This window comes from Chinchilla lanigera, unplaced genomic scaffold (assembly GCF_000276665.1).
Source record: "Chinchilla lanigera isolate Chin_1 unplaced genomic scaffold, ChiLan1.0 scaffold00020, whole genome shotgun sequence".
NCBI classification, from domain to species: Eukaryota; Metazoa; Chordata; class Mammalia; order Rodentia; family Chinchillidae; genus Chinchilla; species Chinchilla lanigera.
In genome coordinates, this window is record NW_004955421.1 from 28,042,671 (window position 1) to 28,064,368 (window position 21,698).

General features: G+C 53.2%; 1 protein-coding gene across 6 annotated transcripts in view; it reads right to left on the reverse strand.

Annotated features, from left to right (window-relative positions):
- Positions 1-302: 302 nt before the first annotated feature.
- Pfkp (phosphofructokinase, platelet) overlaps positions 303-21,698 on the reverse strand; it is a 55,386-nt gene continuing 33,990 nt past the window's right edge. For 3 of the 6 annotated variants that reach the window (XM_013513655.1, XM_013513656.1, XM_005383907.2), the window contains exons 11-23: positions 20,234-20,298; positions 19,631-19,700; positions 19,284-19,430; positions 18,608-18,678; positions 16,310-16,397; positions 15,462-15,614; positions 10,942-11,094; positions 6,225-6,389; positions 3,899-3,960; positions 3,211-3,322; positions 2,056-2,155; positions 1,357-1,456; positions 303-745 (exon numbers count right to left, since the gene is read on the reverse strand). In XM_013513655.1, the coding sequence (XP_013369109.1) occupies positions 592-745; positions 1,357-1,456; positions 2,056-2,155; positions 3,211-3,322; positions 3,899-3,960; positions 6,225-6,389; positions 10,942-11,094; positions 15,462-15,614; positions 16,310-16,397; positions 18,608-18,678; positions 19,284-19,430; positions 19,631-19,700; positions 20,234-20,298 (1,440 nt within the window). In that variant the 3' untranslated portion in view covers positions 303-591. The remainder of the gene's footprint in view (positions 746-1,356; positions 1,457-2,055; positions 2,156-3,210; positions 3,323-3,898; positions 3,961-6,224; positions 6,390-10,941; positions 11,095-15,461; positions 15,615-16,309; positions 16,398-18,607; positions 18,679-19,283; positions 19,431-19,630; positions 19,701-20,233; positions 20,299-21,698) is intronic. The other 3 variants (XM_013513657.1, XM_005383908.2, XM_013513658.1) reach the window with 3 other exon arrangements.

Sequence of the window (21,698 nt, forward strand, 5' to 3'; positions counted from 1 at the left end):
GTCCCGGGCGGTACCCACCCGTGTGGGCATCACTGCCAGAGCTGGTCCCGTGCCTGGATGTCCCGGCCCAGGGCTGTTCTCCATGTGCACGCTCAGCAGGGGAGTTCCATGTCTACTCAGGGTGACAGGTGCTGTTTGTCAAAGCATTGACTTTTTCTTCCTTTTATGACTTCATACTTGAGCCTAGTTCAGTGATTCTTTATAAAGATATTTTGTTAATCTCTGCTCACAAAACTGCTTGAGAAATCTTCAGTGGCCACCTACAAATCCTCAAGTTTTAAGCTATTAAAAAAAGAGTGCAATTGGAATTTTAGCCAAATCTTTAATTCCACTAGGTACATGAATTGTTTAAGCATGAGACAAAATACAAGGTACAGTAAACAGCTCACACTGGAGCGAGTGTGTGAGGGTGGTTTCGTTGCTAGGATCTGCCTGGGGTACAGGAGTGACACTGGTTGATGCTTTCTGATTGGGTGTTACGGTCAATAATACTTGCATAAAGTGCTGATAAATAAATGTTACAAAAAAGGATGGTCCCGGTGAGTCCCAGGTCTCCCTAGCGCTGTGTAGGTGCGAGGGGGCGGGAGGCGTTCAGATGTCCGCAGGCTCCTCCTGAGTGCCGCGCTGAGGACGCACAGGCTCCAGCTGGCCCGCGTCAGACACGTCGTAGCTTGCTTTGTACTTGGCCAGGATCTTCATGAGGGGCCGGAGTTTCAGCCACCACTGTTCGTTGGGGATTCTGTGCCTGCGAGGGGAGGGAGGACGGCGTGAGCACCCCGCGTGCCACCAGAAGACCCTGGCTGCCCGCGCTTCTGAGGCCAGCACTGCAGAGTGGTGCCAGGAAAGGTGAGCTTTGTGGGATCACCTGAGCAGACTGTGGGCAAAACAGCTTTCAAAGGAAGTCATTACTTCTGCATCTCTAAAAATTCTACCCTATTTTTCTTTGTACCAGGAATTGAACTCGGGACCTTGCGCTTGCTAGGCAGGCACTGTGCCACTGGCTATATCCCCGGCCTTCTGCCTTATTTCTGAGTGTGTGTGTATATATTACTGAGGGTTGAACCCAGCGCCTTTACACCACTGAGCTACATTATCCCAGCCCTTTTGTATTTTTAAAATTTTTAAGCTAGGGTTGTACTAAGTTTCCCAGGCTGGGCTTGAATTTGCAATCCTATCTCAGTGCCCCAGAGTTCTGGGATTATAGGAGTATGTCATCACAGCTAGCTTAAAACTTGTGTTCTTTAACGTAGTTGAATGAATTATGTATCTTTAGTTACGTGGTGGTGTGCCGGTTCTCATGACTCCTGTGTCTCTAATGGCAATGAGATTTGGATATACAGTGTTTCAGTGACTTACTCAAAATCTGTTTCCTTCTTCAGCTCTGTTACAGGTTGAAAAAGCAAGTTTCTTTTGCGTATTCCCAGCAGACAAATGGAGTCATCAGTAACAAATTTTCCTAAGTTAAAAAAAAGTCCAAGAATTAAATCATATTGGATATGATAATCATATTGGATAGATAAAATGGTTCATTAACAGCAAGATCAAAGCATTATATTTTGTTTGTTAATTCTGAGGTGTGATCAAAACCCAAAGTCAGTGTTTAAATGAAAACATTTTACTATAGTAAAACACACAGCCCTAGGAGCCCCCGGACCCTCGCTCCCTTCGACCATCTCGCCCTTCCTGCTACTCTGAGCAGCTCTGGGAGTCCGCTTGGGACTTCTGGCTCCTCTTCAGTCAGAATGAACTAAAGACGGGGGAGAGGACGTCCAGAACGGCTTTAGGAAGTGGCAAGAATGATGGGAAGTGTGGTCGAAGAGGGCGAATTGGAAGGGGATTAACAGCAATGTGTTTTACTGTAATTAGTGTACCAGTCATTCACTGCATATTTCAACCATAGCTCATATTTGTATTTGTAACTTGGAAAGTCATAAAGCGCAGCAGTCAGCGCACCGGTACTACGCAAAGCTGTAGGTGTCAGAAGGAGAAGCACCCTAATGCATGTAACGGTGATCCACCTCTCAGCGCCGCACTGCCCTCCCTGTGACGTTGTACCTTTGCCCGGGGATTCCTTCAGTTTGGCGGTGATCCATTCCATGGCTCGGGCAGAGATTTTGGTTCCAAAGTTTCTATCAAACGGAGAAGGCGCTCCACCCTGTTGTGGGGTGAGTTATGGGAAATACAACAATACTTTCCTGCTTATTTTTTTCAAAACAAATGAAAATTTTTGTAACTTAAAAAAATTCACAGTGGCTGGGGATTTAGCTCAGCGGCACAGCGCCTGCCTGGCAAACATGAGGTTGTGAGTTAGGGTTAGGGTTTTTGAATGGAAGCAAACTTGCAAATAGTTTGGTCTTTTTTTTTATACAGTTGGGACCAAAAAAAAAAAAGCAAAAATCTGATTCCTGTAGCCTATACTCAGTTATCGTAATGCTCTGTTCTCAAGAGATGAGGATTTTTGTCACCTGAACAAACAACAGTTTTTATTTTAGACTTTCCATCAGGGTTTTGTAAACTTATTTTGGGATTGGGAGTGATCATAATTTCCTTTAAGAATCTGGTAAACTGCGGACTCATTTTCACAAAAATACGCATTTTCTACTATTTCATTCTATAGTACTATAGAACTCACGGACACTTTGAAATGTTATAGGGTCTTATTTTAAAAATTTTCTCAGATGCGAGTAAGAGGAGGTAATGATGGAAAGAAACCTAAATTCGGGGACCTAAGACCACTGACTGCCAAGCCCAGCTCTGCTGTCCGGGGAGGCACATTTATACTCCAAGCGAGAGCATACCTGCGACTCTTTCCGAATCATTTTGATTTTGTGTAAATCTCAAGTATCACTGAGCTGATAACTCCATTCTGCACAATGAACCCCAGTATTTAACAAAGTATTTAATTTGGATTAGAATTTCCCATAGGGGAAAAAAGCATTTCCAAGGGTGGTGGCACTATTTACACGGAAGTTTATATTTTTCCTTAAGATCTCTGCATACCCAAATATCACATAAGAAGGAATCCTAAAGCTGACGGTATTTTGTGTGACTCAGAAACTTAATGTTCTTGAATCACGATGGGATTTACTTAAAAACATACCTTCCCCCAGTACGGCCAAAATAAGGCAGCAGTCTAAGAAGGGGCCACGTGGTGACGCGGCGTTTTCTGCCTGTGGGCTCTTGGGGGCGCGAGGACGCGGGTCACCCTACCTGCTGCATGTGGCCCAGCACGTTCTTCCTGCAGTCAAACACCCCCTTGCCCTCCTCGGAGTAGAGCTGGTAAATGAAGTCGGTGGTGTAGTTCTCACTGCAGCTCTCATTTCTGAAACGCAGAAAGCAGCTGAGCTCACTCCTCGGTGCAGGGAGTGGGCCTTCCAGGGAGGGCTGTGCCCGTGGGTCCGCGGGCCGCCGGGATGCCCGGGCACCCGTCAGCGCAGTCATTCTAACCCCCACCCCTGCCCTGACGGGGTATTTGCTCCTTGCTTCATAAAGTTCTGGGCCTTAGTTAAAGACACACTTGGGGGATGCCCTGAAAAACAAAAATGACTAACTACAAAGCAAAAATAAACCTTAAAAAATAACTAATTTATTTATTTATTTATTTGACAGCCTGAACTATGCAGTTGAGGCTGGCACTGAACTCACTTTGTAGCCCAGGCTGAACTTGAACTCGGAGTGATTCTCCTGCCTCAGCCTCCTAAGTGTGGGGATTACAGGTGTGCGCCACCACGCCTGGCCAGTCACCTTTTACTTAAACGCAAACATGTACTTCTGTGTCTCTTCAGTATTCACAGAATCAGCGGTACAAGGACTGAGCTGCTTAACCTTTCAGAGCATAAAACAGTTTCCAAGAACCCAGGTCTAAAATGAAGTAGGATTACAAGTGTATTTTCATTACCTGAGCACAAGACCTCTTTGGATGGTGGTCTTCATTTTCTCTGTCAGGTGCTCCACGTTGGACTGGAAGGGAATTACTTCGTTCAGCAGACAGCACTTACTAGGCACCGACTGCGCCGGTACTGTGCGGTACCACCCGCTGCGCGAGACTACGAAAGGCAGACCGCGCCAGGTGGCCGTCAGTGCAAGGGGAACCACACGAAACCGCGAACGGTGTGACGGGAGGCGGTAAGCTGGGTGTGTCCACCCGTCCGTTGTGAGCTGCCGGTCCAGGGCACTGCCGGAGCACACTTCGGGTGCGAGTGGGTGCCTGTGCCTGGCTCCTTCCTCTCTGGTGCTTTCCCTTCCTCTGCTTGTCCGCTGGCTGCCTGAACTGAGCGGCTTTGCTCGACCACACCCTCGCCCCTGCCGTTCCTGCCTTGCCGCCAGCTGACCGTGGACGAGGCCCCTGAAACTGAGCTAACGCAAACCTCTTCTGTGTTGTGCTGGGTACCGTGTCCCAGCAACGGGAAAGCCGGCTCGTACACACGCCTGCATTACTGGGCATATTCATTTAGTGAGCAGCATTCATAACTTCCACAGGGAATGCTGTAAGTTACCGACAGCTTTCCTTCTTTAAATGTTTATTTTCTTCTGTGCATTTTCCTAATGCTTTTCCACTTATCTGTTGCTCACAATATATTCTTAGAGCTCTCAGAAGAAAATGACTATTGCCTGACTTTATATGGAATCCTTTTGAATTCTATTAAAGGAAAGAAAATATCTTGAAAGAAGAATGTGCAGTATCGTCTTAATACGCAAAGATCATAAAATGTTAATTTCCTAATGACTCGTCTTAAAAAATGGGGCTTTTACATATGATCAGATCTGAGTCACAGTTAACTTGTTAAAGCACCTGCCATGGTAAGTGCTAGTTCAGCACTGTACTCAGAATTTTGAAGTATAAAAAATTCAGCATTGCCAATACATTCATGGTTTTAATGTCTATGTCACAGGCATACAGACAAGGCATTAATAACAACACTAAGCCAGGCATGGTGGTACATGTCTGTAGTCTCAGTATTCTGGGAGGCTGAGGCAGGAGGATTGCAAGTTCAAGTCAAGCCTGGGCAGTTGAGTGGCTTACTGAGGCTCTGTCTCTCAGAAGCAGGGGCTGGGGGTGTCGCTCAGTGTGAAGTCCCTGGGTTCAACCCCTAGCACTGCAATAACAAAGAGAAAACGCCAAGCCATCTCGACACGAGATTTGGTTCAGAGTCAGGCATCACTGTAACTTCCGTGAACAGTGGCTCGTTTGGTACCTCGTCTGCCCAGCCCGACCCTTCTGCAGAAAGCTTAGTGACTTGTCAAGGCTACGGAGTCCGAGCAGACCTGGGGCTCCCGCGCCCTCCTCCCCACCTAACCTGTGACCGCCCCCCTGCAGCGGGCACTGAGGCTCCCGCCAGTGCCTGGACAGCAGCCCGGGCCTGGGCTTGAAGGAGCGGGGGCTTGAAGCGCCCGAGGGCTGAGCCAGGCTTTCCTCCGAAGCGGGCCGCCTGGGCTCGGGCAGGGACTTGCCAGCGAAGGTTCACCCACGGTAGCGTGTCCTGCTGTGGTGGGGGGCGGCAGATACGGGCACAGCACCCGGGCCGTCTCCCCACGTTCCTCCTGCACTATTTTACCGTGAGCCTCAACTGCGTTTGTTAAAAATACTAAAGGAGGAAACAGCACGAGGCAGGACAAGAGCAGGAGGTGCGGTCCGGCGTGTCTGCCTGGTGCCCTGCGCCGGCCCCTGGCGAGCGCTGAGCACTGCCCAGTCGCGGGCGGCTCTGACCACTAGTGCCGGGCACCTCGTCCTCCCAGCCGGACTCAGCACTGCGCAGGGCACCAGGCTGCTTCCCGCGGGCAGCCCCAGGGCTCCAGCCAGGACGTTTCCCTCCAGCCGCAGCAGCGTCCCCACCCTCAGGTGCGCGGGGTCCCTGCAAGTCTGACCTGTGGCCATGTCCGGGGCCTCAGCAAAGCTGCCTAAAGTACGAGACCCTGCTAAACAAGCGGAGGCAACCTCGGGATGCCTTTCACAGATGTGAGAAAACCATCATAGGCAAAACCACTTTGCTATAGACCGAAAGAGCACAAGCCTGCGCTTTCAGGCCCCAGAATAAGAGGGCCCTCACCCGCCTACCCACTGTCCTGCACCGCAGAGCAGAAGCACCTGGACTCCGAGACAGCTGCAGGGCATGTGTCGCGGGAACCCCACGGCACCGGCACCACCTCCACCCCCGGGAAGCGGACAACCGCAAGAGCGCGCGTTCACGCGGCGGCAGCGAGCGGCCCCTGCCCCAGTGACCCACCTGCAGATCTCTGATGTCAAATGGCTCTTCAAAAATGTAGGCAGCATCGGCTCCAGCCGCGAGCCCCCCCATGTTGGCCAGGTACCCGCAGTAGCCCCCCATGGTCTCGATGATGAATACACGACGCTTAGTGCCGCTGGCGGACTGCTTGATTCGGTCACACGTCTGGCCACAGAGAGAAGAGACCATTACTCCCACAAGCCAGGACCTCGGCCAAGGCTGGCCGCACACCAGCCCCGAGCCCCTGCCCCGCGCAGCATGTCCCTCCACCAAGCGGGGGTGCGCAGCCAGGAGCGCTGGCCAGGGCGGGACAGCGCGCACAGCTGCCAGGACGCTGCCTCCGGGACACGTACAGCGCTGGGGAGCTGGAGTGGCACTGCCCCTTTCCTGGACACCTCAGAAGGTGACGGGAAGGGCGCTCGCTCTGCTTTTCGATCGTGTCCTGGTGCTTTCACAGGAGGTCAGCACTGAGCTGGTGTGAAGTCAGACTTTACGGGCGTGCCAACTGGCTAGCTGGTGAATGGCAATCTCTGTGCTGTTTTCTTTTCTAAAGCTCCCTATCACAGCTGGGTTTTGGTTATCTTCAGCGCACCTATGGAGGTCACCATACCTATGGCTAGGATACCTCTACTCACAGAGAGTAGCTTCTTAGACAAAGACGCCCAGGGATGCCTTCCAGACAGGCACCAGGTCTCAGAATGAATGTCCTGCTGTCCACCCTCCACGAGGCTCCAGGCTCCAGGTGCAGAAAAACAAGAAACACGCCTTTGCCACCTCCCACCAACCACCCAGTCCAGGTACCACTCACTCCTTGGGACTCTGCCAGAGCCTCTGACGGCCAGTGGGCATCCAACCTGTCTGCACACAGATGAAATCCATCTATAAAAGCCAAATCTGAGTTCTAGCACTGCTCAGAACCCTTCACTGACCATGACTTCAAGTGTGCGTCAGTTTTGATGGGACCCCTCCTGGCCTTTCTTGTCTCCAGCTGCTGTCCTGTGCCACGGCCCCTCCTGTGTGCGGGTCTGCACACGGTGGTGGACAGAAGAGGCCCCGAAGGCCCCCAGAGCCTAATCCCTGCGGCCCGGGAACGCTCCCTCCCTCGAGCACGAGTCAAGGACCGGGGCACAGAGATCATCTGGACCCTCCAGGCGGGCGCTGAAGGCGTCGTGTGTGCTCCGAGGACAGAGGCAGTGAGGCTGGATGCAGAGGCAGGAGGTCCCCAGGCACTGGAGAAGGTGCTGGGTGCTGGTCTGAGGAGCAGGGGAGAGGCCGGGGCCGAAGGTCTGCAGGGACAGAGCTCTAGACACTACAGGGGCCAGAAGGCCCCCAGGGGCCAGCCCTCGCCTCAGCCGACTCCTGCCTGCACAGCCGTGGCGAAGGGAATACTGCTTAGGAAAGGCCCGAGATCTGTAGTCGCCGGGACAGTCACAGGAAGGTGGGCTCCTTCCGGCCTCCTTAGCTTCGCCCCGTCTAATGTCTCCTCCTGAGGAAAGTGCTGCCCGAACTCCAGGAGACGGTCGCCGCAAGGGGCCGCTCAGACCTTTCTCCCTGGACACCATCCCGGTGCGCCGGCCCGCAGTCCCTAGTGCGGTTATTTGACGTGGGTCTGTATTTCTCGCTAGACGCAACCTCCATGAGAGCGAGTCCTGGGCTGCGCGTACCCGGCACGCGCAGTCCCGCGGGCAGCCAGCTGCGCCTCCAGCGCGGGGCTGCTCAGTAAACGCCACCGGGCGAGACAAGCGTGGGCACCGCGCGGCCCATCCGCCAGCCCATCTGGGCCGATCCTACGGTGCCTAAACCTGCCCCGGTGGCTCTGAGTGGACTCGGGAAGGGAGAGGGCACCCTGGGCTGTGACCAACCTTTGGGGGAAGAGGAAAGAGGGTTTCGTGCCGAAGCAAAGTAATACCAATTAGGAAAATTTCATCGGAGTGCTTTCGCTAAGTTTAGAAGAACCCTTGGATGAACAGATGTAGGTTTGATTAAGATCATTCCAACCTCCAATTCCAATTTCTTTGATAGATTCTTAACCCCATTAGTTGCTTTATTCAAGATTCGGTGTGAGCTGTAGTGGGGGGCAGCTTTGCATTCTCTAGCAGCCAAGGGGTGAGGAAGGAAAAGGGACTGACGCCGTGCTCGTACTGGGCATTTCTACGTGGCGTTCAAGTCCTGAGGGCCTCACTGCATCTCCGGCTCAGAGCCGCCTCGGGGGTGCTGGGGTGCTGGGTCGCAGGAGGGGTGGCTGTGCTGAGGCAGGCAGGCGGACATCAGGGCCCCCACAGGAGCAACGCCACGTGGGCTGTTCCCGGCATAACGCCCACATGCCCACTTGTCAAAGAACAACGTCATAATCAATTAACAGTAAGCGAACACCCTGGCGATGAGGCGCTGTCGGAGGACACGCGTCTTCCGACGCAGCTGGGCTGGCAGCGAGACGAGCAGCGCAGCGAGTGAACCTGACAGCCGAGCAGAGGCCCGGCTCGGCATGCCGCTGACTGAAAATGACGCAGCCGGGCTGCACTCCTCTGCCTCTGCTTGGAGTTTAAGCACATCGCTCCTAAGTACTCTGTCACCCAGGTCGTGTCTGAAGGCTTGAGTTAGCTTCTTCTAAAAATCGTAAGCTGTTCCAGCCTTGTCCGACTCAATCACCCAGAGAAGTCGAGACAAGGAGAAGCGCGAACGCCATCTGCCCGTGCTCTGCAGGCCCGGCTGCCCCGAGGTGGGAAGAACCGGGCGGCGCCGTGCCTGCCGTGTGCGGGGACGCAGCCCCAGCGGGGCCCGCCCACGTCACACAGATGGTTCTCTCATGGTTCTCTCGGGGAAGCCTGGGGGCAGTCACACCGCTCCACCCCGCACTTCAAACACCGCTGCCACGTTGCTCACTAGTTCTTGACAATATTAGTGAAAGGTTAAATGGTAAAGTGGAGTTTACTGCAGGTTAGGAGAGAAAAAAACCCGGTGGACTTGGTGGGAACATGCGCGCTCTTCTAAAGAGCGGGGAGGTAACTTCCCCATGACTGTGGGCTCAGGGGAGACCTCAGGGCAGCCGGCTGACTGCTGAGCGTGGGTGACCGGGGTGGCCCAGGCTGGGCAGCGCGCACACTCGGCTGTGACCCTCTGTGGCCGAGTGAAACCCATTTCCCTGCTGGTGGGGCCGGGATTGTTCTAAGTCACATCCACTGAGCGGTTAAAGCTGCAGAGGTGCTGAGTTTTGTCTGGGAGGAGCCGAAGGAGAGGGCAGCCTGGACAAGGCCCGGGCCCTCACAGCACGCCGGGACGGGACGGCTGACCGGCTCATCTGTACGCTTACTCCGCACGCAAAGAAACAGGGCTCTCGGGAGGGGAAGCAGCGCCCCAGGAGGCCTCCACCTCGGGCCTGAGCTGAGGCCGGGCTCTGGGAGGCCATTCCCCCGCTGGGGCCGTCCCCAGGGCAAGCATGGCGGAGACACAGAAGAGGGGCCCATCAGTGTAAGAGCTGAGTGCAGATTCTGACGGAGACTTTGGATGCTTGGCCCAGCTGGAGGCCTTCGTTCTCCTCTTCCTGCCTTGTCAGTCAGCTTAGAAGAACCCGGAAGGAAACTGCCGTTCTCTGAGCTCTGTGCCAAGCTGACTAAGGAACCTGGCTGACAAAGTTGTGACTTCTCCCTGCATGAACGTCTACGGCGCGAGGCCAGCAGTGGCCGTCCTAGGCGGGGCCAGGCACAGTGAGTGAGGTCACCGCACGACGGCCGCCATCCTTATTCCTGTTGGGTGGGGACCACCCGGCAGCAAAGGCCTTGGCTACCTCCTTGGCCCACGCGGAGGGGCCAGACACTGGGCTCAGGAGAGCTCTACGTTTCACGCACTACAGGTCAGCACCATGCCCGGGACCCCCCGGATCAGTCCCTGGTAAAGCACCCTCCTGGGAGCGTGCACCTTTAGCTCCTGGAGTGCCCCTCGTCTCAGCAGGGAGGATGTGCTTTCAACTGGCAGCCTGGGCTGGGGACAGAGCTCAGAGGCACAGGTGCTTGTCTGGCAAGCCTGAGGTCATGAGTTCGATTCCCAGTACAAAATAAATAAATAATAAATAAATAGGACATGCGGCTGGCAGCCTGGGACTCCTTTAGGACAGAGGGCTCGGCAGGCTGTCCTGGAGCGTGCACTCACCCGCACCCACATGCGCTCTGTGCACGCCTGTGACGTGCTCTGTGCCCACAGCCCCCTGTGTATCCGGCACAGTACTATTATCATGGGGCTGCACAGAACGTTTATTTTTAATTGATAAAGACAGGCTCCCCCAGGAAAAGTGATGCTGTTACAGAGTCAAGCTAATAGGGGGTGGGTGATAACGTTCTGGGAGATTATTTGAATGGGTTTCACCTTTCAGTTTCTTTCCTAAAAATTTTACTTTGATGGCTCTGAAGATGAAACTCAGGGCCTCACACATGCTAGGCAAGTGCTCCACCGCTACACTGTATCTCCAGCCCTTATTTTAATTTTCACTTTGAGATAAAATCTTGCTCGGTTGCCCAAGCTGGCCCTGAACTCGCAACCCTCCCGTCTCGGCTTCCCGAGTAGCTGGGAGCACAGGCCTGTGCCACAGGACCGGCTCCTCTTTCCCCTCTGCTTAGGGCGGGGCGGGGGAGGACAAAGACCCCGTGAGGGGCTGGCCGATGGGCAGGCTTAAGGCAGAAGAAACAGGATTAAACGCAGCCAGAGCAGAACACAGTTCTCTTACCTCGACAACCGTATTGATGGAAGTATCACAGCCGATACTAAAGTCTGTGCCCGGGACATTGTTGCTAAGGGTGGCAGCCACGACGCACACAGGGATGCAATACTCCTCGTGGCTGTCTCGCGCCTTAGCCATCACGAGCGCGCTGTGGAAAGCCTGAAGCAGCAGGGCCATGGCGGTTAGCGGGGCACAGGCACGTCACCTGCCGGTCACCGGGTGAGGGGTGTGGCTCCAGGACGCGACAGAGGGACCTGGGTCGCCGGGGTGAAGCGGTTTCATGCGGGTCAACAGAGCCAAGGGGTGCCTCGATTAGCATCCCTGCGGGAGGAGGCCACGCCTCAGGCACGCACGAGCCACACGGCGTGGCCCTCCGCCTCGTTCCCCTCAGCCCACGGGGGGAGGCAGGAGCAGCTGAGTTAGGGTGGCGCAAAGCAAGCAGCAAAGCAGGCGTCAGGCAGGGGACAGCTGGGCATCGTGGTGTTAGTCATTAGAGGGGACGGCTGCTCGCTTCCTGGCATCTCAGGGCAGGTGGGGAAAGCCAATTGGGTGGGAGGTTTGGGTACAGCCAGCGCCAATCCTGTGACTGCTGCAGGCGAAGGGTGGGGAGAGCACAAGGCTGTGGGGAGCACATCAGACACGGGTGTCGCTGACGCAGGCAGGGTCCCCGCAAGGCCAGCGCGTGCGGCCACGGGAGTGGCCACGAAGGAGCGCACAATCCCGTTACCCACCGGCCGGTCAGCGGGGGCCCCGGGCTCCTGCACGCTCTCTGTCGGGGAGGAGAAACTCCTTCCCTTCCGGAGCGAGCTTCCCTTTCAGGGCCCCAGGCAGTGCTTACATTAAAAGCAGGAGACCAGCAAGAACCCAGTCAGCTGCTTTGGGATTGCTGAAACCTTTCAGCTGTGATGTCAAGCAAGGGAGCCGTTCTAGCCCACGGCAGTTCTAACTGCCTGCCACGGGGGAAGAGCAGGTTAGTGGTGAGATGCAGGTCCACGCGCCCACAGCGCCCAGGTTCCAGCCGCTGCCCACCGAGCAAGGGGCTTCCGTGAACCACTCGTCTGGGGCAGCGCTGTTTACAGTCGTCTCCGTCTCTCGATGTACCAGTCTAATGTGCTGCAGACATTGGTGTCGGGGGACGCGGGCCTCCCGACGAGGGTTTACGATACATGCGAGTGCTTGTACCGTCCCACAACCGGAGCACCAATCTCAGTTCTAGTGCCTGTGCGGCCGAGGGCTCGGGACAGCGGGGTGTGGACCTGCAGGTAGTTAGTACTTAGAGCGGTCAGCAGGAGGGTGACAGTCAGCACGGGGACATGATGGCACCGTGTGGGCAGGAGCTCCCAGCGCCCACCACAGCCAGCCCCGCCTCCACAGAGCTCAGCACGTGGCCCCTGGCGGGCGCCGTGCAGGTTCTGCTTCTGGACTCTGGTTGTGGCAGTTACTGTGGGCATCATTAGCAATGGCAGCCTACATCCAAACTGCCTCGGGATGCCGCTGCCAGTGCCCACACCATTCGCTGGGCTCCTCAGCACTTTCAGAAAAGCATTTTCACGTCCTTCAATCTCCTTCAAGCACATGAGGGGCAGCTGAACTGGGGAGCCTTCGCCAGAAAAGCAGGAAGCTCTGAAGACACACAGACTCTTGCCCCTGGGCCCTGCAGGGAGCGACAGCGGCCGCACCTGCTCCTGGCGCCAGGTGTGCACATCCTAAACCCTGGAACCTCCCTGCACATCCGGAGTGAGCCCCACCAAGAAAGAGACGGGACAGAGCTTTAGGGCGGCAGTTATGCCGTTCGGTTTCTGGTGACTGCAGTGCAGGGCTCTCAGCCGGGCTGTGGCCGACGCCACCTTCACAGCGTTTGCTGGCACCTCCCACTCAGCTGTGGTTGTTTTGCGGGACAGAAAAATGCTGCGCCAAAGGCAAGGGGTAAGAAGTGAATCCAGCTGAAAAACCCTGCACCTGCAGCCTGAGCTTCCCGCGCGTCTGCTCTGAGGGACCTGGTTAGCCGTGCTCTCTCCGAGGCTGTCTGCATTTACTGGGACTCATTTCTAAGCAGGTGTCTGCAAGCTAAGCATCCCTGCTGGCAAGGAGGCGATGTTTAATGAAAACGACTGAACACCAAAGGTGATGACAGCTTGGTAAGGCCAGCTCAGGGTTTCTGGACTGGGGGACTGTCCTTACACCGCAGGGTAAGGGGCAGGCAGAACCCCTGACCTCTACCCACTGGACGCCAGGAGCATCCTTTTTCCTGGATGTAACAACCCACAATGTTCCTCGACATTGCAGATGTCGGCTAGCTGGACAACACCTGCACCGAGGACACCAAACTCTGAGCAAAAGGAGTCACCTGCTACCGGGAGGTGCCCATGGACTGCAAAATTCAACGCTGTTCAGACTGCACAGGTGACCTGCTCAGGACGCCTGTTTTAAGCTGTTAAGTACAGTCAGTGGACTGATACTGACTTGCCACGGGCCCTCGGTCCTCGAGGGCTTCCTTGATATACCAGAACAGTGGCAGAAGGGACATGGGGGACGTGTGCACAGCTGCCTCGTGGCCCTCACGTCCTCATTTTCTGGAGACGATGCAGCCCCCGTCACTCTTACGGTCAGCCTAGCTGAGTTCAGAACCGAATCCAAACTACACTGAACAGGAATCAACGCCACCGCTGATGAAGAACACTGAGGGAAACCGGCACCGTGCTCGCACACGGGCCCCTTCACCTTCAGGAAACACAGAAGGACCCTTAGCTTCTGCTCACCCCTCACAGGCCCCAGAGCAGTCAGCACGCACATCCTGACCGGCCCGCCTCGGCCGCACGCTGCGAGACAGCAAAACCCAGACGATGCAGCTGCTGGAGCCTCAGCAACAGAACATGCACACTCACACACACACTCACACACTCACGCACTCACGCACTCACACACTCACGCACTTACCAGGTGGGACTGTGCCCGAATCCATCGGAAATGCTAAGTACCTACTTGTTCCTTTTCCTTCTCAAACATTATTAATGGTCAGTCTGGCCTTGACAAACTCAAATGAATAAAGGACTAAAGTTAAGGAAGTTTACAAAACCACTCAAAGGGATGTAAAAGGGAAGGGGGATAGATAATTTGGAGATTTTCCCCTATATATCTGGTTTTCAGATTTCCCACTATTATGCATTATATATTGAAAATCTGGGGGAAAACAATTCTTGTGGCAGAGGAGCCTGTAACTGTAAAATGAGCGAATCTTTTCTTCATGCCTGAAAGTGCCTAGCAAATACCCACGAGGAGACAAACACCAGCTTCAGATAAACACCGATCTTCGTCAGCACCTACAGAAGCTTTGCTCCCAGTAACTGCAAATGACAGCTGTCCAGATCCCCACCTAGGCCACTAAGGTAAATTTAATTAGGTGACAATGAGGAAAAACAATTGCTTTCCTTGCAAATTCAGCTCATGTAGAGTTAAAATCTAGCTAAAGCAGATAAAAGAGAAAATAAAATAAAATTCATTTTGTGGGAGCTGTTCATCTTTACATTTACAAGTGAAAATTCATCAAGAGCCTGGATCAGTCCATAGCAGCAAAAGCTGGAACAACCGTCAGCAGAGAGCACATGCAGTATCTAAGTAAGGTGTTAGTGATGGCGAATAAACATCGCTTCCAGGAGACGCTGGACTCGATGCTTTAGTGAAGAAAACGAGGAAGGTTCAGGAAGTTCAGAAAAGCAAGAAGTAAGTGCTAAGCAATACTTACCACCTGCATTTTATTTTTAAAGCTTTTGGGGGGCTTTTATTTACCAGTACTAGAAATAAGTTTGGTGCCAAGAATTTAAGAAAAAAGAATCTTAGAAAAATATCATTTATAAAATCTAGGTCTTCTAAGGAAAATAAAATCTTGAGACTGCAAAATTTTAAGACACTGAATTAAAAATAAAAACCCTAAAATAGCATGAATATTTTAGATATAATTTAAGATCACCACTTTACCAGTGGAAAAATAATGTGAACAGCCATAACCAAAATATTGTAGGTGTAAGCAATGAGTTCAAGTCAATGAGCAAAATTACAAGACATTTCGTTCAATATCTATCCTTATGCAACAAGTAGAGAACCTTGAACTCAGGATTTATCACAAGACATTATAGGCTGGAAATACATTAGGCTTAGCACCCAAGAAAACAAAAACAAAAACAACAAAACAACTCATTTGAATGATTATCAAATCACAGAACACTGCGATCTGATCTGCTTAGCTGCAGAAGCTCACCATCACTTCATGGGTCTGGACAGTGATGGTGTCAGCACAGCGGCTGCACAGGAGGGCAGGCGGTGGAAATTTGGCGAGCAAGATCGACAACTTGTAGAGACTAAAGGACTTTTTAATGTATTTTTGTGAGAAAGTAAGTAAATCAATAAAAGAGTTCGCGTAGGTTTTGTGTGGTGGCTGGCAGGAGCTATTTCTAGTGTACTGGTAGATAAAGGGCCGGAGCTGGGGTTAGCATCAGCCACGCCTGCTTTGCTGGCACACACGCACTTACGTCTGTGATAGTGTTCAGAGCTGTGTCTGCCCCGATGCTGAAATCGGAACCGGGCACATTGTTGGAGACAGTAGCGGGAACCATAACCATAGGGACACAGAATTCCTCATGCTCCTCCCGGGCGGCTGACAGCTCTAGGAGTCCCAGGTAGGCCTGTCAGATAAGTGTGTGTGACTGTGGGGCCGGGAAGGGGAGAGAGGGGTGCGGAGGGCGTGGGAGCCTTGGGAGCCACTTCTACCAGAGCACACAGGGTACATATGGGATACCACGGGCCACTAAAAAATCAACAGAGATGCATTAAGACCACAGACAAGGACAGAGGTTTTCTAAGCACAAAGGAGAGAAACAGACATTATCATTTCAAAGTAGAACTAAATAATCTCTTATTGGTGACAATCTGATTATTCGAGGTTCTTATATTTTTTAATCAAAACATTACCTGGGGACTGATCTTTATTGAATAGGACACACCTAAAGACTACAGTCCGATATAGTACATGAACTACTTTCCTCTCTATGTAACTACTTTCCTCTCTAGAGAGGACTGACTTCGAATTTAAAAGACGGACTTCCATAGACTGGAAATAAATCAGCACTCACGGGATAGACGAGCCTCAGTCAAGGCGCCAGGCCTTTGCTTCCCTAGTGCACTACTTTACCGAACTAGGCGAGGCTTAGGCCAGTTTTGCTGCCATGCTGTTCCTTACACTGCTGGTGTTACAACTAGCCAGTGACAGCGGGGCTCAGCGGTCGGCAGTTCCAGTTCCCGCGGAGCAGTCGGTAAGTACTACGCTTCTGGGGGCCCACCCAGTTACCACTCAGGCCTCAAAGCTGAGACAGTGTCGTACCTCAAACCCACCGATGATCAGCAGGGCGTTGATGTTATGGACCCGTATCTGTTCCGCGATCTGCGCCAAGTACTTTCCGGGCAGGGTACTGAAAACAGAGCAGGAGGAGAGGTCAGACCTTCTCACAAGCGTCACACCCGCCCATGTGCATCACGCTGGCCAACCCTTCGAAGACCCCTCTGTGCCCCCACGCTCCGCTCCCACCTCCCGTCCCTGGCCAAGCTCTCTGGCAGCGCGGGCAGTGGGCTGCCTCCCTCCCGCCGCTGTGGTTGGCAGACGGCAGCTCGGGCAGTGAGTGCTGCTGAGCGGTTCGCAGAGCAGCAGTGGCCCGTAATCACACGTCAGAAAGAGAGTATTTCAAAAGTAAGTGAGAAGTGTTTCAACTAGTTGTTCTTTTTTTTTTTTTTGGTTTTTTCCTGGTACTGGGAATTGAACTCGACCTTGCTCTTTCCGGGCAGGTGCTGTGCCGCTGAGCTAAATCCCCAGCCCCTCAACTAGTTGTTCTAACTAAAAAGAATTCTACTGTCTTATTACAAAAAAAATTAACCATAATGGTTTGCGATTACTATCAGTAATTTGTTTACATGGAAATATCCAGTTTCCAAATAACTTTTATGTATATATTATTCAATATAATTTCATTTAAAACCACACTCACCTACACTTGCTATTCCTCTCCTGTGTTGTCATGTATTTCAAATGACATGATCAAGAACAGCAGCATCAGATAGATGATATTTGGTTATGCCCCATCCCCAAATTCCATCCAACATCCATTCCTAATTTCTCAGGCTTACTGGAGAAAATAAAGTGCTTACATTTTGTAAGAAATTTTAGGGCAAAAATATGTAGGCACTGTAAACTGGAGCAGACAAGCGGGCACAGCTGACTGCAAAGTCCCGTGAGCTTTCCGAGGCAGCTTTTCGCGCACGTTCAGAGTGCGCCCCGACTGCCGGCTGGCTCCTGTGACCGCTCACGAGTGGCACCCCGAAGCCTACGCTCGACACGCCTCGGCCAGCGTGCACAAGCCTGGGACGCGTGTTTGCAGACACAGCCACTTCTAACTAAAGCTTTGCCACCCAGAGGCCGCACACCATGGCACTGGGTGAGAGCAGCAGCAGGTAGCTTCGGAGACCCTCTCCAGCCCTGTGGAACCCTCACTCTTAGCCAGGTGCTACCGAGGTCCTGTTTTTAAAGCAGCGCGAAGGATGTGATCTGATTTCCCTGGAATAGAATACCACAATAACACGGAACCCCACATTTTTTTTAGCTTTACCTAGAAATTCCTTTCTTTCAGATTAAAATATGAACTACAATAAGGACTGACATTAATAGTTGTACCCCTGAGATAATCAATGATGAAACAGATTTAATATTAAATATCGCACCTTGTGAAAATATCCTACCCTTAGCTTTGCAGGAACACTGAAGCTGATTGTAGTTCAGAAAAATGTACTTTGATACTAGAGTTCCTGCATCCTCTCCTCAGCTGTGCAGACCCGAGCCTCACGTCACCACCAGCTCGGCTCTGCGGTTCCCACCCACAGGGGTCTCCCTCAGCAAGGCCTAGGTGCTCGTTTACACAGCTGGGTTGCTGAGGCTCAGTATCACCACTCGTCTTTACGACCTGCATCAGATACAGGGTTCCTGCACACCAGTTTGCTCTTCAAAACAATGCAAGTAAGGAATTACTAGAGAAAAATGTCCACAGGTATTAGGTTTCGACCTAAGACGTCCCCCGAAGTCTCCTGCGTGTGCAAGGCGACTGTGTCCGCAGCACCGTGCTCAGCGGTGGACCCATCCCTGGTGCACTCTATGGCTGAACGTGGTGCTGGGCGGTGGGGCCCGGGTGGAGTCCCTCGGGTGGGGAGAGTCACGCGGGGCGTGAACGGCAGGGAGCGGGGCCTTGCTTCCTGGTTGCCGTGGAACGAGCGCCTTTCTTCCCGTGCTCTGCCTCCACGTGTTCTGCCTTGGAGCCAGCCAGCCTCCGGCTGAACCCACAGCAGCTACGAGCCAAGTAGCCCTCTCCCCTCTGTGAGCTGGGGCGCCGGTGTCACGTGCCGGGTGGGAAAGCGGCTCAGACAAGTCACCGTCCCTGTCCTTCCAAGCTCTGGATTCACCCCCAGCTGCCTAAGGCACGACCAAGCTCCTGGGGTGAAGACGAGTACCCCAGTGCCGCTCGCTGGAGGAACTCTACAACAAACTAGAAGAAGCATCAACACCCAGCTACTCTCTTCCGGAAGGAGCCCCTTTTTTCTTCCTTAAGAGGGGGTCAGAGAGTTAATACTTGGAAGTTACCGTTTTGTCCCAAGAATGGACCCTCCTTGGCCAGTCCAACCTCCAACATCTCCCCAGCCGATTTCTTTGATCTAACGTGCAAACAGAGTAAAACAGCTGAAGTGAGAAAGAGAAAGGGAAGCCACAAAGCTCCAAAAAAGGCTCAGGGGGGAGGGGGATCGAAAGAACTGAGACGTTACGAGCACATGCCAACTCTCCACGATGAGTGCAGTCATTAGGTGCTGCAACTATGCACTAACAAAAAGTAGAATGGCTCAGGCTTCCGGCCTCCAGCAGGCTGTTTCCACAGAGAGCTGCGAAGCACGACCAGGCTGCATGTCTCGCAGCAGTGCTCAGTGCTTCGAGGGGTCAAGCGGACGACCGCTGAGGCCAGACCCGCGCACGTTACCTACAGCGCCTCACACAAACCTGCCAGCCTGGGAAGCAGGAGACCTCTCCGTGGTGCCTTTGAGACAACTTGCAAATACACTGCGGCCTGGGCTTAATTGGAAGGCTGAGAATGTAACCTAGGGCAAGATCTTAAAACAGAAGCTACTTTCTAAGCAGGCAATCTTTACAGGCAGGACGCCGCGGAACCCAGGGCCGCAAGGGCTGCAGGAGCTGGGGTGGGGGCGCGGGCTTGCCTCCTCACAGGCAGTGGCATTCCCACCGCCTCGCACCACCCGGGAAGACTCACGTGGCCTTTGGCGAAGCCGTCGAAGCCGTCGTAGATCGCGAACATCTTGTGGCCCTCAGCGATGCCCACCCGCACGGCAGAGCGCACGGCCGCGTTCATGCCGGCAGCGGGCGCCCCCACGTTGATGACAGCTACGTTGCAGTTGGTCTGAAGACAGGAAAAAGCAGGCGCAGGTCACCAGGGGTGCGCAAGCTCCCCGTGCTGCTCAGCATGGACTTGAACGCCAGCCGACTGCGGTCCACCTTAGCGTGAAGGTCAGGATGGAAGGTAAGGACAGCCCTCTTCCAGGAGCCAGCACTTGAGTGGGGCCCCATGCCAAGGAAGGCGGGGGCACCGGGGCCACCTACCTTTGGGATCTGATCGTCAGGCAGCTTGATGGCCAGTCGCTTGTAGGTCTTCAGGTTGCCTTCAAAGCTCCTGAAGGACAAGCACACGGCTGGGTCACAGCTGAGAACAGGCAGCACCACAGGAGGGCGCCGGGGCGGGGGCGGGCAAAGCAACAGCCTCATCCGCGGCCCATCTGTGCGAACACTCCGTCTACTTACTACTGGGGAAGACAGAGGCCCCGGTACTATCCACGACCTGCAGAGCCCTCAACAAGGACCCGGGGTGCTATGTTTAGTTTAGAAACAGACTAAGGCAAAATGGCATTCTCGTGCTCTTCTGAAGTTTCTTTTCAAAATACTGGCAATGTGTCGCCTTGTCCCTTCATTTCATGAGGTTCTGAACAACCTTCACCCTGCCCCCTACAAAACGTCAAATAGAAAAAGCGTTTCTCTCTAGTTACCTGGGCATTCGCCCTGCAAAAATCGTGCCTTGTGTATTACTTTGTTTGCCTTTCAAATTTTTATATTGTGGTATAATAAGCACAACCTCTAACCGCATTCTGCATGACCAGACAAAGGAATAGAAGTTCCTGAAGAAATAAGGTTTCCTTCAAAATAACTCACCTCCCTCGGAGTTTCACAGCATCCTTAAATCTTCCCTCGTCCATTGCCTTTTGTACATCTTGGGTCTTTTAAAAACATAAAAAAGGAAGGAAGACTGTGTCAAGAGTTAGTATGTCTGCAGTGGTTAGGGTAGCAGGGTTGGCGCAGACCCCGGCGGCTGGACCACTTCACGGTGCGACCTTGCTCGCTGCCCCAAGGCGGGGCTGGATTGCTGGCTGCCCACCTTGGATGCCAGCTGTCAGTGCCAGCTGTGAGGCTGGAGCTCCTGGGGTCCACCCAGCTCAAGCTGCTTCCGGGAAAAAGGAGGAAGAAGGTGGCATCTGCTCTCTATGCCCATGAAATTACCAGGACTTCACCTTATAACAAAACTACAGGAAAGGGCTCTCTCAGGGAAGGGTCTAAAAAATTCTCACAAAATTTTTTTGGCCTCAGGGGGCTGTAGGGTCTAAATGTGGTTACAGCAGGCGAGCGGCGAAGAGGGCCTAGGGCTGCCCCAGGACTGAGGGCTCAGGACCAACACACACCGCAGTGAGCCCCGGTCAACTTTAGGGTTTTGGGCAAGGTCCCCATTGCCCCAAACTTCAGTTTCTTCATCTATAAGGTAAGGAAAATAGCCCTACTTCCAGGGTTGTCTCTGATTGTTAAAAACATGTCAGACCTTTAGTAAATGCCACACGCAGACGCTCCCCAGATGGCTCGCTATAGCTCTGACGACGAGACCCTGTATGATGGCTTGAGGAAGCTAGGTTACAGCCACTGCACTTGTCCCTGGACGGTTGTAAGAAGCCCTTACGAACGTGCACAGAGCTCAGGGCTGCGGTCCCTGCAGGCCCGTCATCTCTGTTTCCGCCACTTCCTCCTCTCCTGTCCCCAAGGATAAACACGCACAGGCAGAGACACACTCTATGCACAGAGGTGGACGCACACGAACACAGACTTTCTCCACAACTACTGGGTTTTTAAGACTACTTTCTGCAAGTCCTTTTAATAACCTGTCAACTTCCCTCCATGTATGCATACTGTAAAAGATACACCTCAGGGTTAGTGGAAAAATAGTGTCGGTCATGACTAAGCCTTTGGAAAAGGAACGCTAACGGCCGTTTCAAATGGAACTAACGCTGCTGCCACCTCATTTGCTGGCGGTTGGAAATTCCAACTCATCTTTCTTTCATCCACTTGCGAGCACTCCTGGGCCTGAAGGGGGCGGGCTCATCTCAGAATGTCAGAGGAAACCGTGCAACAGCCCATCACAGATTTGAACGTCCTCAAAAGGCGGTGGCTAAAACTGGAGAAACAGCCACGTCACACCTGCTATGAAATGCCACACGACACGCTGCTCGCAGAGCATTTGCTTGCACTTTGTCATCCCGGGAGCATCGGGGTGCAGAGCCACCTGGATCCTCTCTGATGGCTGACAGAGGTAGTCAGCAGGGTCCTCAGAGGATCCTCATTCTCACGATGAGAT